General features: G+C 37.3%; 2 protein-coding genes across 2 annotated transcripts; one reads left to right on the top strand and one right to left on the bottom strand.

The window, feature by feature from the left end:
* The first annotated feature begins 1,944 nt into the window (after positions 1-1,944).
* LOC121247714 (homeobox-leucine zipper protein ATHB-15-like) lies at positions 1,945-11,422 on the top strand. Its single transcript, XM_041146127.1, is given in 20 exon segments — positions 1,945-2,533; positions 3,154-3,454; positions 3,984-4,143; positions 4,363-4,463; positions 4,562-4,652; positions 4,958-5,053; positions 5,136-5,249; positions 5,340-5,423; positions 5,598-5,753; positions 5,859-5,933; positions 6,100-6,206; positions 6,294-6,486; positions 6,994-7,179; positions 7,356-7,436; positions 8,310-8,444; positions 8,521-8,755; positions 8,758-8,845; positions 9,597-9,702; positions 10,590-10,739; positions 11,067-11,422. Coding segments are annotated over 19 exon segments (2,511 nt in total). The 5' UTR covers positions 1,945-2,533; positions 3,154-3,248; the 3' UTR covers positions 11,214-11,422.
* A 1,159-nt stretch (positions 11,423-12,581) lies between these two features.
* Positions 12,582-13,657, bottom strand: LOC121247713. Its single transcript, XM_041146126.1, has 2 exons — positions 12,899-13,657; positions 12,582-12,868 (listed from the first exon to the last, which is right to left on the bottom strand). The coding sequence occupies exon 1, from the start codon at positions 13,472-13,474 to the stop codon at positions 12,905-12,907; it is 570 nt and encodes a 189-aa protein (XP_041002060.1). The 5' UTR covers positions 13,475-13,657; the 3' UTR covers positions 12,582-12,868; positions 12,899-12,904.
* Positions 13,658-14,209: the final 552 nt, after the last annotated feature.

Here is a 14,209-nt window from a genome sequence, read left to right as displayed (position 1 = left end):
AATTTTAAAAAAAATACTGATAAATGAGACCACAATTCATTAAGAAAAAAAACTAACATAATATTTTTTTAAATTTTTATCTTATAGTATTTATCATTTAAGTTGTATTTAAATATTGAATTGAATTGAACTGGTATGATAAAATATTATTAGAATATTATTTTTTAATATTATTATTTTAAAATTAAAAAAATTAAATTATTTATTATATTTTATATTAAAAATTAAAAAAATAATAATAATAAATTAAAATAAATTGAGATGGACATAAAATTCAAATATAATGGATAATATATTCTTTCTTATTTTCTAAAAAAATATATTTCTAATTTAGGAAAATATCCTCCTCTCTGTACCTTTTTAACAGTTTCTGAGATCCGAGAGCAGAGTCCAGAGCATCCACAGCCACGATAAGGCCTGCTAACTCCTTTTTGTCCTTACACTCTTACATCCCGCACCAACCAGGCACCATCCCATCACAATTACTCTCTTTTGATCTTCGCATGTCATCTCATATCTTTTCATCATGTCATGTATGTGGGTATGTTATATATCGTCACGGATAGCAGTGCAGTGCCATGACCATGATGATGTATCCTCATATAGAAATTTATATAATATTTTATTTTCGAGAGAAAATAAATAAATAAATAATATATTTCTCTGAGCTTTAAAATCGAGAGACGCATGCAAAAAACTCATCATGGTGTCCTCTGTGTCCCACGCAAACCCGCCCCCATGCCCTTTTGTATTTTTTAAGCTTCTCATTCTAATTCCATATTTCCCAAAATGCCCCTCCATTTACCCCCAAATCACCCTCTTGCTATTTTCCGGTTACCGTTGTGGCCAATCATCTGATTGACAAAACTAACCCCTCCAATAATTCTAGATTGATTTCTTTCCAAGTGTTTAATAATAAGTTCAATAATGGTTGAAAAATATGATGCCATTGCATAATTTATATTTCTTTTCATACATATTATTGCATATTTAAATGATAAAATATTAGTTCTAACTTTCTTAAACAATATTTTAGCTTGCAATTTTTGTGCAATTCAGGTAAGATTTTCTATTTTACTATAATCATTTAGTATATAATTAATGTACAACATGAAACGTTTTTTTTTTTAAATGTAATAAATGAAAAGTATCTATTTGAATTAAAGACCAACAACTAGAAAATCTAGCAAGTATATATCAACTAATATTTCGCTTATGTCCCTTTAAAAATTTACTGAATATATCCCGTTTGAAAAATGAATTGACAATATTGCTTTTTAAGTAAAAAAAAGTAATTGACTTTTCAATTAAACTTTCAATTTTTTTCATTCACTTTTCAACGGGATGTATCTAATAAATTTTTAACAAGATGTAAGTCAAATCTATAACAATTAAGGTTCAGTTCAGATATAAGAAGTGTTTTATCTCATTTTATAGTTATAAATTTTTTAAATTTACACATAAAATATAATAAACAAGTCAATTTTTTTAAATTTTAAAATAATAATAATATTAAAAAATATTATTTTAATAATATTTTATTTAATTTTTAACTTTTATCTCAACTTATCTTAACTTACTATCCAAACGACACTTAAGTGTAATTGTACCATTCCAATTACCTTTTAAAACATCACAATAATTATTTTTTCCACAGCAAAATTTCGAGTATGAAAATAAGTTAATTAATTGGATGAGATAAATATGTTGATCATCTTAATTATCAATCTATTCTTTCGGAAAATAGAATATTACGCTATAATTTGGGTGAGTGTGGACAATATCCATCTTCTAACAGTGGGAGCAAAACTGGGAGCAAGACCACTACACACAATAGCACAACACTTGGCAAAAGACACAAAGGAAAACAAGGATATTTTCGTCATCACACAGCACCCCAACTTTTGAAAAAATTACTAAAAGAAATATATTGCTCCATTTCCCTAAACAGTGGAGAGGGAAGACCTCTGAGCCGAAAGTGACGAACCAATGAAAACCCACAGAAGAAACGCAACACCACCACCACCACCAACAAAAACACAAATGAAACCAAAAGTAAATCAAAGCACAATACTTTTCTTCTGTCTTCAGCTAGGGTTCTCTCTTTCATGATACTCTCCGTTCCATTTTCTTTCCTTTCCTTTTGCTTCTGAAAGCAACATCTTCCGCTAGCTAGCTCCTTCCAAAGAAAGAACACAAGAAGAAACAGGAATCCCATTTTTTGTGACAGTGTAATGCCCTTTGATTTGAGCTATGTTGTTTGTTTCTTTCCATGAAACCTTAGGAAAATGTTTCAGGGGGTAGCTGAGGAATCTTTGGGGGCCACGAAGGTTGGTCAAACTGTGTTCTTTTGGCTTGTTTCGAGGCCGTAAACGGGTGAGATCAGCCGGAATATTTGATTTCAGAGCAAGCTTGGATCTTTTGGGAAACCCTCTATTTTGAGCTTGGCTTTTGATAGATTCGGAGTCGGTGGCTGGGACTCGTTCCGATAATGCTGAATTGGATCTTGACACTCGGTTGTGTCGTTGGATAGGTAAGAGAACTTATTTTTAAATCACGAGGAAACATCTGGTGCGAAACGTTGCGTGGTGATTTTGTTTCTGGTATTTTGGGAAACACTTTTTACTGTGGTGCTTCGAACGTATTCGTGAGAATTCGTTCGGTTTAAGCTCTGATCTCGAAATATTTTTCTTTTATTGTGCTTCGGGCTGTCTCGTACAGAGAAAACAGAGGTAACTGCGTTCTAGTTAGGGATATCGGTGCCCCTTATCGGTTTCTCTCTATCCTTCTGTTTCTCAATCTCAGTATTCTAAACAAATTTTACAATTTTATGATGTGGACACAAATTTAAAAAATGTTCAACTTCTCTTAAGACTTCCGGTTTGTTTCTCTTTTACTGCTCTGGAGCTCTAGCAAGTGCTTCGAGTTGTCATTAAGAAAGCGAAGCTACTTGGATTTTAGTTGGCTTTTCTGGGTTACTTGAATTTGAGGTTAAATTTCCATATGTGGCTAGTTGTGTTGCTTTGAAGCTCTAAAAGCCGCTTGAGATTGTCAATAGGTGAAGCTACTGGGGCTTTGTTTCCGTATTTTTGGTGGGGGTCCTTGAATCTGGTCTGAGTTAAATTTGCGGCTGATTTTGTTGTTTTGAAGCAGCTCTTAAAAGGTTTTGGAGGTTGTGCTTAGGAAGGAGAAGCTAATTGGCTTTGGTTCAGTCTTTAGTGAATAAGTTAAATTTTAGCTGATTGGAGATGGCAATGTCCTGCAAGGATGGTAAGCTGGCAATGGACAACGGGAAGTATGTCCGGTACACACCTGAGCAGGTTGAAGCACTCGAGAGGCTCTATCACGATTGCCCGAAGCCAAGTTCGATTCGCCGCCAGCAGCTTATTCGTGAGTGCCCAATTCTCTCCAATATCGAGCCAAAACAGATCAAGGTCTGGTTCCAGAACAGAAGGTACGGTTGGTTGGGTAGTTTTGCAGTCCAATTTTGTGTATCCTAATGTTGGGCTCTTTGTTAGTTGCTAGTGAAGTTTCAAAAGAATAAAGAATTTCTCTTTTTGTTTGTTCATAATGTAAGCATTTGGCTTGTCCGAGTTTCATTGTTTGGAGACACTGTTAGAAGAGACTTCATATTTCGAATTCCATTTCTAGTATTTTTGTCAAGATTTTCTGAACAACCTACTGGTAATTGAAACTTGTTCTCAAAAATCTTTTGGTTATCTGGTTGATGAGACACTGGTAAAATGAATAGATATTGAGTTGTTCAGTTATATGTGTTATATTTCATTTGTTTAATCTCGAGGATGTAATATTTGCTTTCATGAATCTATAATGAAAAATTGGTAATTTTTTTATAGGTAAAAAGCCGAAAAATATAGGTGGTAATTTAATTGTCTTCTTTTATTTTCCTACTTTTTTATTCAGTTTTCAGTTTGTTACCTTGCCATGATTTTAATAACAATTTCAATCACTTGGTTCTTCAGATGCAGAGAGAAACAGAGGAAAGAGGCTTCGCGGCTTCAAGCTGTAAATAGGAAGCTGACAGCAATGAACAAACTTTTGATGGAGGAAAATGATAGGTTGCAGAAGCAGGTCTCGCATCTGGTGTATGAGAATGGTTACTTCCGCCAACATACCCAGAATGTGAGAATTTATGAATTTCCCTATTTTTTATCTTTATGTTTGCTGGAAAAATCATTGGAAAAGAAGAGTTTGAATGTTGAAATTGCTATTCCAAATGCAACTGATATAATATTCCAAGATTGCAGTTTTCTGTACTTTTTGTCAGTAACCATCATATTATATTTATCCTCATCTAATGAATTGCGAGTAATTGAGATTGGAAGTTGCTTTTTCTGACAGACAACGCTTGCAACCAAAGATACAAGTTGTGAATCGGTGGTGACGAGTGGTCAACACCATTTGACAGCTCAGCATCCGCCAAGGGATGCTAGTCCTGCAGGGTTAGTGGTCCCATATAGTTAGGTCCTTTCAAGTCATTGTGCTATACAACTTCTCTTTGTGCTTGTGTCTGATAAATGCATGCTTATATCTTTTACAGGCTTTTGTCCATTGCAGAGGAGACTTTAGCAGAGTTTCTTTCAAAGGCCACTGGAACTGCTGTGGAGTGGGTCCAAATGCCTGGAATGAAGGTATCTTTTAACACTTGTTTTTTTTTTTAAATAAAAAAATGTCATTGAAATGATAGTTCTTTTCCAATGCCTTGAATAAGTAATACTAATTCATTAAATTGAACTTCAAGCCTTGGTTTTGGTTGTGCTCTGCAGTGCCAGATGTGTCTAATTCTGTCGGCATGTTTTTCCCAGTTTATGGGGAAACGGCATAGTCTAATACGCTGTTGTTCAATTCCATGTTTCAGAAGATGATGCTACAAATTTTTTGGTTGAACGACTGGTTTTAATCTTTTTTCATTTTCATCTCTTCATGATGCGCTCAGCCTGGTCCGGATTCCATTGGAATCGTTGCTATTTCTCATGGTTGCACTGGAGTGGCAGCACGAGCCTGTGGCCTAGTGGGTCTAGAACCCACAAGGGTAAGTGCTGTGGGTTTTCTCCTTAATGTTAAGTTTGTAGTTTGAGTACATGAAATTGTACTGTTGACTATGTTCCTTCCAGGTTGCAGAAATCCTCAAGGATAGGCCTTCGTGGTTCCGTGATTGCCGAGCTGTGGATGTTCTGAATGTGCTGCCCACAGCAAATGGTGGAACCATTGAGCTGCTATACATGCAGGTAAACACTAATTGTAAAATACTTCTAATGTCTGTTGGATCCCTTTACTATCCAATAGTTTATTAATATTTTTATTTGTTAATGACATAGCTCTATGCGCCTACTACATTGGCGCCTGCTCGTGACTTCTGGTTGCTTCGCTATACTTCTGTTTTAGAAGATGGCAGCCTTGTGGTATGTGGTTCCAAAGTATCTGGGCTTATGATTCATCATGAAACTGTACATTTTAGTTTATTGAGCTTCTTTTGTACACAACCACATGTACACACACAAGGACATGGATTTGGTTTTATATCTTTCTTGTCGATTGTGTCTCAAGTCATTCTGATTATTTAAAATGGTGTGCAGGTCTGTGAGAGGTCACTTAAAAATACTCAAAATGGTCCAAGCATGCCACCTGTGCAGCATTTTGTGAGGGCAGAAATGCTTCCTAGTGGGTATCTCATACGACCTTGCGAAGGCAGTGGTTCAATCATTCACATTGTTGATCATATGGATTTGGAGGTATGAAAACTGCACATTGTATTTGATAATCTTCGGTCATGTGGTTTGATCGTGGAGTATTTGATAGGGGAAGTATGACTTTCACTTTCTTGTCTTTTTAAATAGCCATGGAGTGTCCCAGAAGTATTACGCCCGCTGTATGAATCATCGACTGTGCTTGCGCAAAAGACAACCATGACGGTAATATTAGCTATCTAGTTTTCTATTTTGTAAACTGACTGTGTTACCTCTACTGCCTGAGACATAGAACCAATATGGAACTTTTCTTATTTACCCGAGAGATTCGATTATAAACTATAATGGTAAGAGGTTTATATACCGTATTGTCTTTCTCATTTTCATTCAGGCTCTACGCCAGCTGAGGCAGATAGCTCATGAGGTTTCTCAGTCTAACACTACGGGCTGGGCCAGACGACCTGCAGCTCTTAGAGCACTTAGCCAGAGGCTGAGCAGGTTGACATATTCTTATCATTTGACATGATCTCTACATTCTGTTAATGTTTCTCTGTGCTTCAGAATGCAATATATGTTGTCTGACAGGGGTTTTAATGAGGCCCTTAATGGGTTTACCGATGAGGGGTGGTCGATGATGGGAAATGATGGCATGGATGATGTTACTATTCTTGTGAACTCATCTCCTGACAAGCTGATGGGCTTAAATCTTCCTTTTTCTAATGGGTTTCCAGCTGTGAGCAATGCTGTCTTATGTGCTAAAGCATCAATGCTGTTGCAGGTCAGGGTGCTTGTAATCTTTATTTTGCAATTGCCTGTGGGAAATACTTGGATATAAAATTTGATAGCAGTTTTTATGCTGCATAAACTGTATTGGTCGTTTAGGCACGGGACCTTTCAGTGATGGGGTGCATTTGGAATATTTCTTGCTCCTTCGATTCAGGCAATAACCATGAAAAATAATCATGCTACCTTTATTGCTCTCTCTACCAGTGTGTCAGCCCTCCCTCTCTAGCATGGTGGTAGCATACAAGAGATGCACAAAAGAATATAATTGAATATAGAGGTCCCTTTAGTTACTGAGTTGGATATTCACAAATTTCAACCTTAACTATCTAGACGGTTGTTCTTTTATTACCTCTAATACAGCATTTAATCTTGTGATTAGTATTTTAAGAGCTTGCTATGTAAATTGAAAGTGTTGAAAGGATTGTTTAAAATATTTTGGACCTGCAGCTTGCATAGCCGCCTTCTTGTTTTGATACTGTACTGATAGTTTCTATTTCAGAATGTCCCTCCTGCGATTCTTCTTAGATTCCTGCGAGAGCACAGATCAGAATGGGCAGACAACAATATTGATGCTTATTCAGCTGCAGCTGTCAAAATTGGTCCCTGTAGCTTACCAGGGTCTCGAGTTGGAAGTTTCGGGGGTCAAGTTATACTCCCACTGGCTCACACTATGGAGCATGAAGAGGTGAGCAATAATATTAAAAACTGTCTTCTTTTTCGCCATGTAATATATTCCAATCCATTTGTGTGAACCAGAAGTTCCTCTATTGCTGTAGTTAGTATAATTTCATCCAGTCATTTTGTATAATTTCCTCTATTGATATCCACACCCCATGATACATACTTCTTTGTGTGTGCAAGTTCTTGGAAGTCATTAAGTTGGAAGGTGTGGGCCCAACTCCTGAAGACACAATAATGCCTAGAGAAATGTTTCTGTTGCAAGTAAGTAATTGTCCCTTTATTGCTTGTGCCAGCTAATCTCCCCCTGGTAATTGGCCCAAGATCCAGCTGGGTTTGACCTTGCTTGTTAAGCTCTTATATCTCGTTCGATTTGATTTTATCAAGTGATTGGTTGTGTTCTTGTTTCCATTTCTTCTTCCTAGATAGTTGTCACATCTTGGATACCATCTTGTGTACTTGGGCTATGTCTATTCTTATTAATACAATCGTTTACTTATAAAAAAAGTGATTGATTGTGTTCGCATTTAGCTTAGCCTGGATTGCTTTAGGCTTTATTTTATGATATTCCCAATTACTTGGACTCTGCTTTAGCATTGAATGGTTGGTTGAGTTGAAATTGAAGTTATAAATCTCGTAGGAACTAAGCTCTGTGACAAAAAATAACAATTTTTTGGGTTGCTGGCTTTCTCACTGTTATATTTACATTATCTACGAATTATTCTCACTGTGATCAAGTACTTTTCTCAAATATTATAATTTTTTTTTGAACTTTTTCCTGGTCTATTTGTTCGAGTTACCTCCCCTCCTGTTAAAAAAGAAACAATGGTTTTATTTGTAACACATTTTTCTCAGTGGTCTTCAACCAAGCAAAAATTTGCCCTCTCTGTGTGTTTTCCCTCTTGAATTTCTAAGTGAGCAAAACCACACTGCCAGTCTACTTTGTTGCCTTTGCCTAGAAAATGCTGGGGAAGATGTTGAGCAGATGGACTCAAGTGGTATTGCCATAACTGGTTGAATTGGTCAAGTTGGGATTCATCCTAGTGTGTAAACCAGCATTTTGTAGTCGACCCTGATGTTTTTGTGTTTGTTTGTTCCCGGTATATAAACTTAACTCGTATTCTTGTTTTTCAATAGCTCTGTAGTGGAATGGATGAGAATGCTGTTGGAACCTGTGCGGAACTTATCTTTGCTCCAATTGATGCTTCTTTCGCTGACGATGCACCTCTTCTGCCTTCTGGTTTTCGCATCATTCCCCTTGATTCTGGGAAGGTTAGCTTCTGAATTGCTGGTTCTCTGCTACCACATTCCGTAGGTTTCTTAGTTAATGGACTCTAAAATATTGCAGGAAGCCTCTAGTCCAAACCGCACCCTGGACCTTGCTTCTGCTCTTGAAATTGGGCCAGCTGGTAATAGAACGTCTACTGATTATTCTGGTAATTCTGGCTCTGTCCGATCTGTGATGACGATAGCATTTGAATTTGCATATGAGAGCCACATGCAAGAACATGTAGCATCCATGGCTCGCCATTACGTCCGCAGCATTATATCATCAGTTCAGAGAGTGGCATTGGCACTCTCTCCCTCTCATTTGAGCTCACATGCTGGCCTTCGGCCACCATTGGTACCCCTGAAGCTCAGACCCTTGCTCGCTGGATATGCCAGAGTTACAGGTGCAGCAGTTGTTTTCAAATGTGTTCTGGCAATTTTTGTTGTGCTGTCATTTAGTTGGCTTGCAGGTCATGGTGTTATATTAAGAGTTGATGAATCACTTGACAAGATGTAGATATTGGAAGAGCCATATGGTGTAGCATTTGGCTAATTATCATCATGATTTAGGGCTTGGCACTGACCCTTGGTTGCTGATGGTTTTTAAGGGTGTTGGTCCTCAGAAAGGACCCCCTCGGATTCACCATCCCCATCAGGGCTATCAAACCGAGCTGAAACCAGCACTTGTTGGTTGACTAGTCAATGTGAGCACTACGATATGCAGCTGGCTGGGTGGTGGCACGACCTATGCTAGAATTGGCGGCATGTCTATTGGTTTTGTAGCCAGTTTTCCAGCTGCAAGCTGTGACATACTGTCAAGCCCTATTGAAAATCTATTTTCCTATCTGATGCTGCGTAACCAAAGTCTTACATATATATATATATATATGTGTGTGTGTGTGTTTAATTGTGAACTTTTAGCATGAGATTCTGTGTCTTGCTGGTAGCAAATGAAAAAGAACTTCATGATGCCTGACACTCATGATTTGCCTCATCTTTCCCTAGACTATAAGACTTTGGGAAGCATGCTACCTTATTTTGGACTTTTTTACCCCTCCTGGGTTAGTGTCTTAAGATGGCAACTTTTGTTAGGGGAATCAGTGTTCTGTATATTTCCATGGTCGGATAAGTTTTGGCTCTCTCTAATGTTGCCAGGTGCTACATGGGTGTGGAGCTACTCAAATCTGGCAATGAAGGAAGTGAAGCCAACCTCAAAACTCTGTGGCATCACTCGGATGCAATAATGTGCTGCTCTATGAAGGTATGCATGAAAATTACTTACTTTGTTAACAGCCCACCCTGGCTCCTTGAAGGAGGGAGAATACTAAAGGCTTGTTTGGGGAGTGAGATGAGATGAGAATTTTGTGAATGGTAATAAGATAATTTGTGAATTGTATAAAGTTATAAAGTTAAAATAAGATAGTCTGTGAATAAGATGAGATGGTTTGAATAAAAAATATTATAAAGTTAAAATATTGTAATAATATAATTTTATATTATTATTTTTGTTTGGAGATTTGAAAAAGTTGGAATTGTTTTTTATTTTTTATTTGGAAGTTTGAAAATTTTGTATTTGAATTATGTTTGGAGATAAGGTGGAATGGGATAAAATGAGATCAGATGATAATTTTGTGTCTCATCTAAGGCCACAAACCTGCCCAAAAACCCCTGAAGCTCTCTCTCTCTCTCTCTCTCTCTCTCTCTCTCTAACAAAAAGAAAAGGCAGGTAGAATTATTAATCCTCAATCTGGGGTTCGTTCTATTGAGCTGACGCCATATGAATATGGACCGATCAGAGACTTGCAATCTCTTCATATTGACAAAGGAGACTGGAAAGTCTCATCATTGGCTTTGGCCATAAATAATCAAGATGAAAGAAATTTTTTTATGATGCAGCTATTTTTATAACCTTATCTATCAAAATGATATCCAGCTTCTTCACTGACGAGTGCATTGAAAACCCAAGAGATTATTTTCAGACAACCATGCCAAATCAAACTTTGTTTTTTCTATCCTTAGAATGTGAGGTTGAACGAGTATTCATGAATTTTCGTATGGAGAAATTAATTTTGATCCATGTCTAAACATTATGTTTTGAGTTCTATTTTTCAGCTTTAAACCCATATAACTAATCCTCAACTTATGCAGGCATTGCCAGTTTTCACTTTTGCAAACCAGGCAGGGCTTGACATGCTTGAGACCACCTTGGTTGCACTGCAAGACATAACTCTGGAAAAAATATTTGACGATCATGGCCGAAAAACACTCTTCTCAGAGTTCCCACAAATAATGCAACAGGTATGGCATCATCTCTCTAATGATTTCATGTCTTAGTAATCGAAACTAACTAATTGAAACCAAATATAAATATTCCCAAGTGGGAGCTAGCATAGGGGCCAGTTACCGTTAAGTATGGAAGTCCTCACCAATACATTAGTTATAACAGTTGCAATAATTTTCCTGCGTCATGTTAAAGTTTGACCTTTAAGAGGTCATTTTAATGCTGCATAAGGCACTACTTTGGCCTTCAGTTCTAGCATTTATTCAACAAATTTATTCATAAGATCAGAATTGATTATAACTTGATTTTTAAACTTGGTTTTTCTTTTTCTGCTTGTTCGGCAGGGCTTTGCTTGTCTCCAGGGTGGTATCTGTCTCTCAAGTATGGGCCGACCCGTCTCTTATGAGAGAGCAGTGGCTTGGAAGGTGCTGAACGAAGAAGAGAATGCTCACTGCATCTGCTTTATGTTTGTGAACTGGTCTTTTGTATGAAAACAACAGATAGGAGGGAGATCGTGCTTACAGAACTCCTAAACCCTTATGTTTTATTGGCTTGTTAGTCTTTTAGAAAGGAAAAAAAACAAAAACCTCTTGAATGATTAAGACTGCGTATGTGTTATCCTGCTTCTGGTGCACCTTGAAACCGATACATGTGCCTTGACATGTTATGTTTTTAATCAATCGATTGTTATTTCCCCTAATCTACAACCAGCCATTAATAGCTTGAGGTTGTATTTTGGTGTTTTTGCTGTGAACATAAACATTGCTGCAGGGAAGGTGTGTTGCGAGTGTATCAAGCAACGCTCACTAAGATCTAAACTTGGTTCTCTTTCTCCAACTAGAACAAAGTTATACTGTTGAGGTCCCAAGCGTAATTGACCTTTGCTTGATTGAAAATTGACCATCTTATTATTTACAGGGACATGAACCCAAAATCTAATGTACATAATTTGAGATTGTAGTAGGCATGGTTTCATGCTTACGTTGAAGCAGGCACCGAATGAGCAGTTCTTATCAGCCTTTGAGGCAGGGTGGCATTTTTTTTTTTTTTTAATCTCATTAGAAACTATAAAAAACTTAAATGGATTATATTTCAGCATGTCTAGTTGTCCACTTAAATCAAGCATTTATTTATGCTCATACTTTGTCTAATGTGATTATGTTAATGTGATTATGCTCATACTTAAATCAAGGGCTTTATTTATAACCCTCAGTCTCACCCACATACAGCCGAAATCATGTACGAAGGAACAAATAAAAGGAATGCAAATCCGGAATCAAAATATGAAAAGCTTCCGTTAGCAGTACGTGATTGCTCTAGTTATTCTTAATAATCGGATTTGATTGAGAGTACGATGTTGGATACGGAAACAAAACATGCTATGTCTGCATTTATTTACATTTGCAAATCTATCGAGTCCCTGTTGGGTTATTGCTTCCATTAGCAACACAAAAAGGAAGTAAATATAACACAAAATAAACTACTAATGACAATCTTATTGAATATGTAAATATGTAGAAATACATGATTGACAACCACTGAGGTTTTGGTTGTTAGATACAGTAGTTGCTGCAATATCTTATTTATTGTCAAGACATATGAACTGGCAATTTAGAAACAAAAACAGCTGATAGTGTCCAAACCCAAACAAAAACCCTAGCTAGAGGGAAACGGATTAATGTGAATAAGCATTTGAGCCAACACATAAAAACCATGAAGGTTGAGATTAGGATTTAGAACCACTTTTACAACTTACTTCTGGAAAGTATAAGAGATGCATGGGAGATCCTGAACCTACACAGAAACCCAGAGAGGATAACTGATCAAATTAAGGCATGCAGAGAGCAAAACATCCAAGGTAAGCCAAAAAGGACCATAGATAAAAGAAGAAAGGTACATGGAACTTGGGATTAACCCAAAAAACATAGGAAGGTGGTTAAGTACGCAAAGGTTATTGGCTCACAAAATATTGATGATCAAAAAATATATGCAAGCTTAAGGAGACATTAGGATCTTCACTGCGCGCTATGCAATATCCTAATTAATATGGCTTTTTGGTGGATAGGTTTTAAGGGAGAAATGGACTTTTTAGCAGATTAAAGACGAGAGGGAACATGTTCATGACATATAAATATAGAATCATGTCCTTCATAGAGATATAAAAAAGCCTGTTGCTGGTGAATCAATTGGCTATGGTGAGATCAGCAATCTCCCTTATAATTGCAGGAATGCAACTTGAACTCCGAGCAATCCCACCCTTCTTTTGCACAGCTCCTTTGTCCCTAGGACTAATAGACTTGGCCCTCACGCCTCTCCCTTCCGATTTGCTTTTCTTCAACATCTCTCTCATGGCCTCAGCTTGGAACAAAACTGGATAAGCCCTTCCAAACTTGTTAAACCTAACACATGCACTCATGTGTGAACTCAAAGCCTCCTCTCTATTTCCTCCATTTTTCTCCACCTCTTCCTTCACTGCCTCGGCACAAAGCCCACATATCCACTTCCCGGAGAATTTGTTGCGCACCTTGTCAATGTACTCCGGCGTGCATTCCTCGCACATGCCACAGCACTCGCACCTTGCATCTTCAACCTCGGATACTGGAGGGAGTTCTAAGTCAATCCCTTCTTTGCTAAGCTCGAATGAAATGTCTGATACCGTTCGTTGAAGGCCGTCGGAAGAGAGCCTTGGCGGCTTGGAGAAGATGTTTTTCCTGGTGTAAGGGCTTGCAATGGCCTTTCCATGTGGCGCCATGATACGCGATAACGATCGAGGATATTGAAAGAAGTTGGGGTTTCGAGCTTTGAACAGAAAACTACAAGCTAGCGATCGAGTATAACGCTAGAAATTATTTTGAGGGTTAGAGAAAGCGAAGAGAGCAGCGGTTCTGGAGTTGCTAAGTTGAAGTCTATCTCATGGTGGAAGATTTAGGAAAGTACAGCTTCTTATTTATACTAGAGCTGATCCTACTTTCAGAATCTCGACAGTGAATTTATGAGGATCTTGGGAACTCACATGTCAGTTTCAATGCATGCGTGAGCAGTCGTGTGAACATGCTATATCTTTACAGAAACTTTTTATCAACGGGACAAGTTTTCTGCTTTTTGAAATAAGTATGCATGTAATGCTACTTGTAACATCTCAAGCATAACATCACGTAGCATCGTTGATGAATGATGTGACATATATATATATATATCGAAGATTACGTTTTGATTTTTGAGTTTCAAAGTTTTTATGACTAATGCATGCCAGCCACGTTAATAGAAGCACACATCCTCTTAGTCCAAGTTCGAACTTCTCCCACTTCCTCCTTGACATCATTTTAAGCATTGGGGGCAGTGCTACTCGATGCACAGTTCATATGAGGTGATTATATATAAGTAAATGAAAGAATCAAAGGAGCTCATTAGTAGTAAATGCAGCAACTTCGTCATAGCTAGCTAGCTTTCTCCTTCAAGGGTAAAAAACAAATTTAAAACTTTTTTT

This window comes from Juglans microcarpa x Juglans regia, chromosome 1S, assembly GCF_004785595.1.
Source record: "Juglans microcarpa x Juglans regia isolate MS1-56 chromosome 1S, Jm3101_v1.0, whole genome shotgun sequence".
NCBI lineage: Eukaryota > Viridiplantae > Streptophyta > Magnoliopsida > Fagales > Juglandaceae > Juglans > Juglans microcarpa x Juglans regia.
The sequence above is the reverse complement of the archived record's forward strand: the minus strand, read 5'-3'. Positions and strand labels throughout refer to the sequence as shown.

Coding starts and splice junctions, on each gene's coding strand:
- LOC121247713 (XM_041146126.1), bottom strand. CDS start 13,474: ATGGCGCCACATGGAAAGGCCATTGCAAGCCCTTACACCAGGAAAAAC.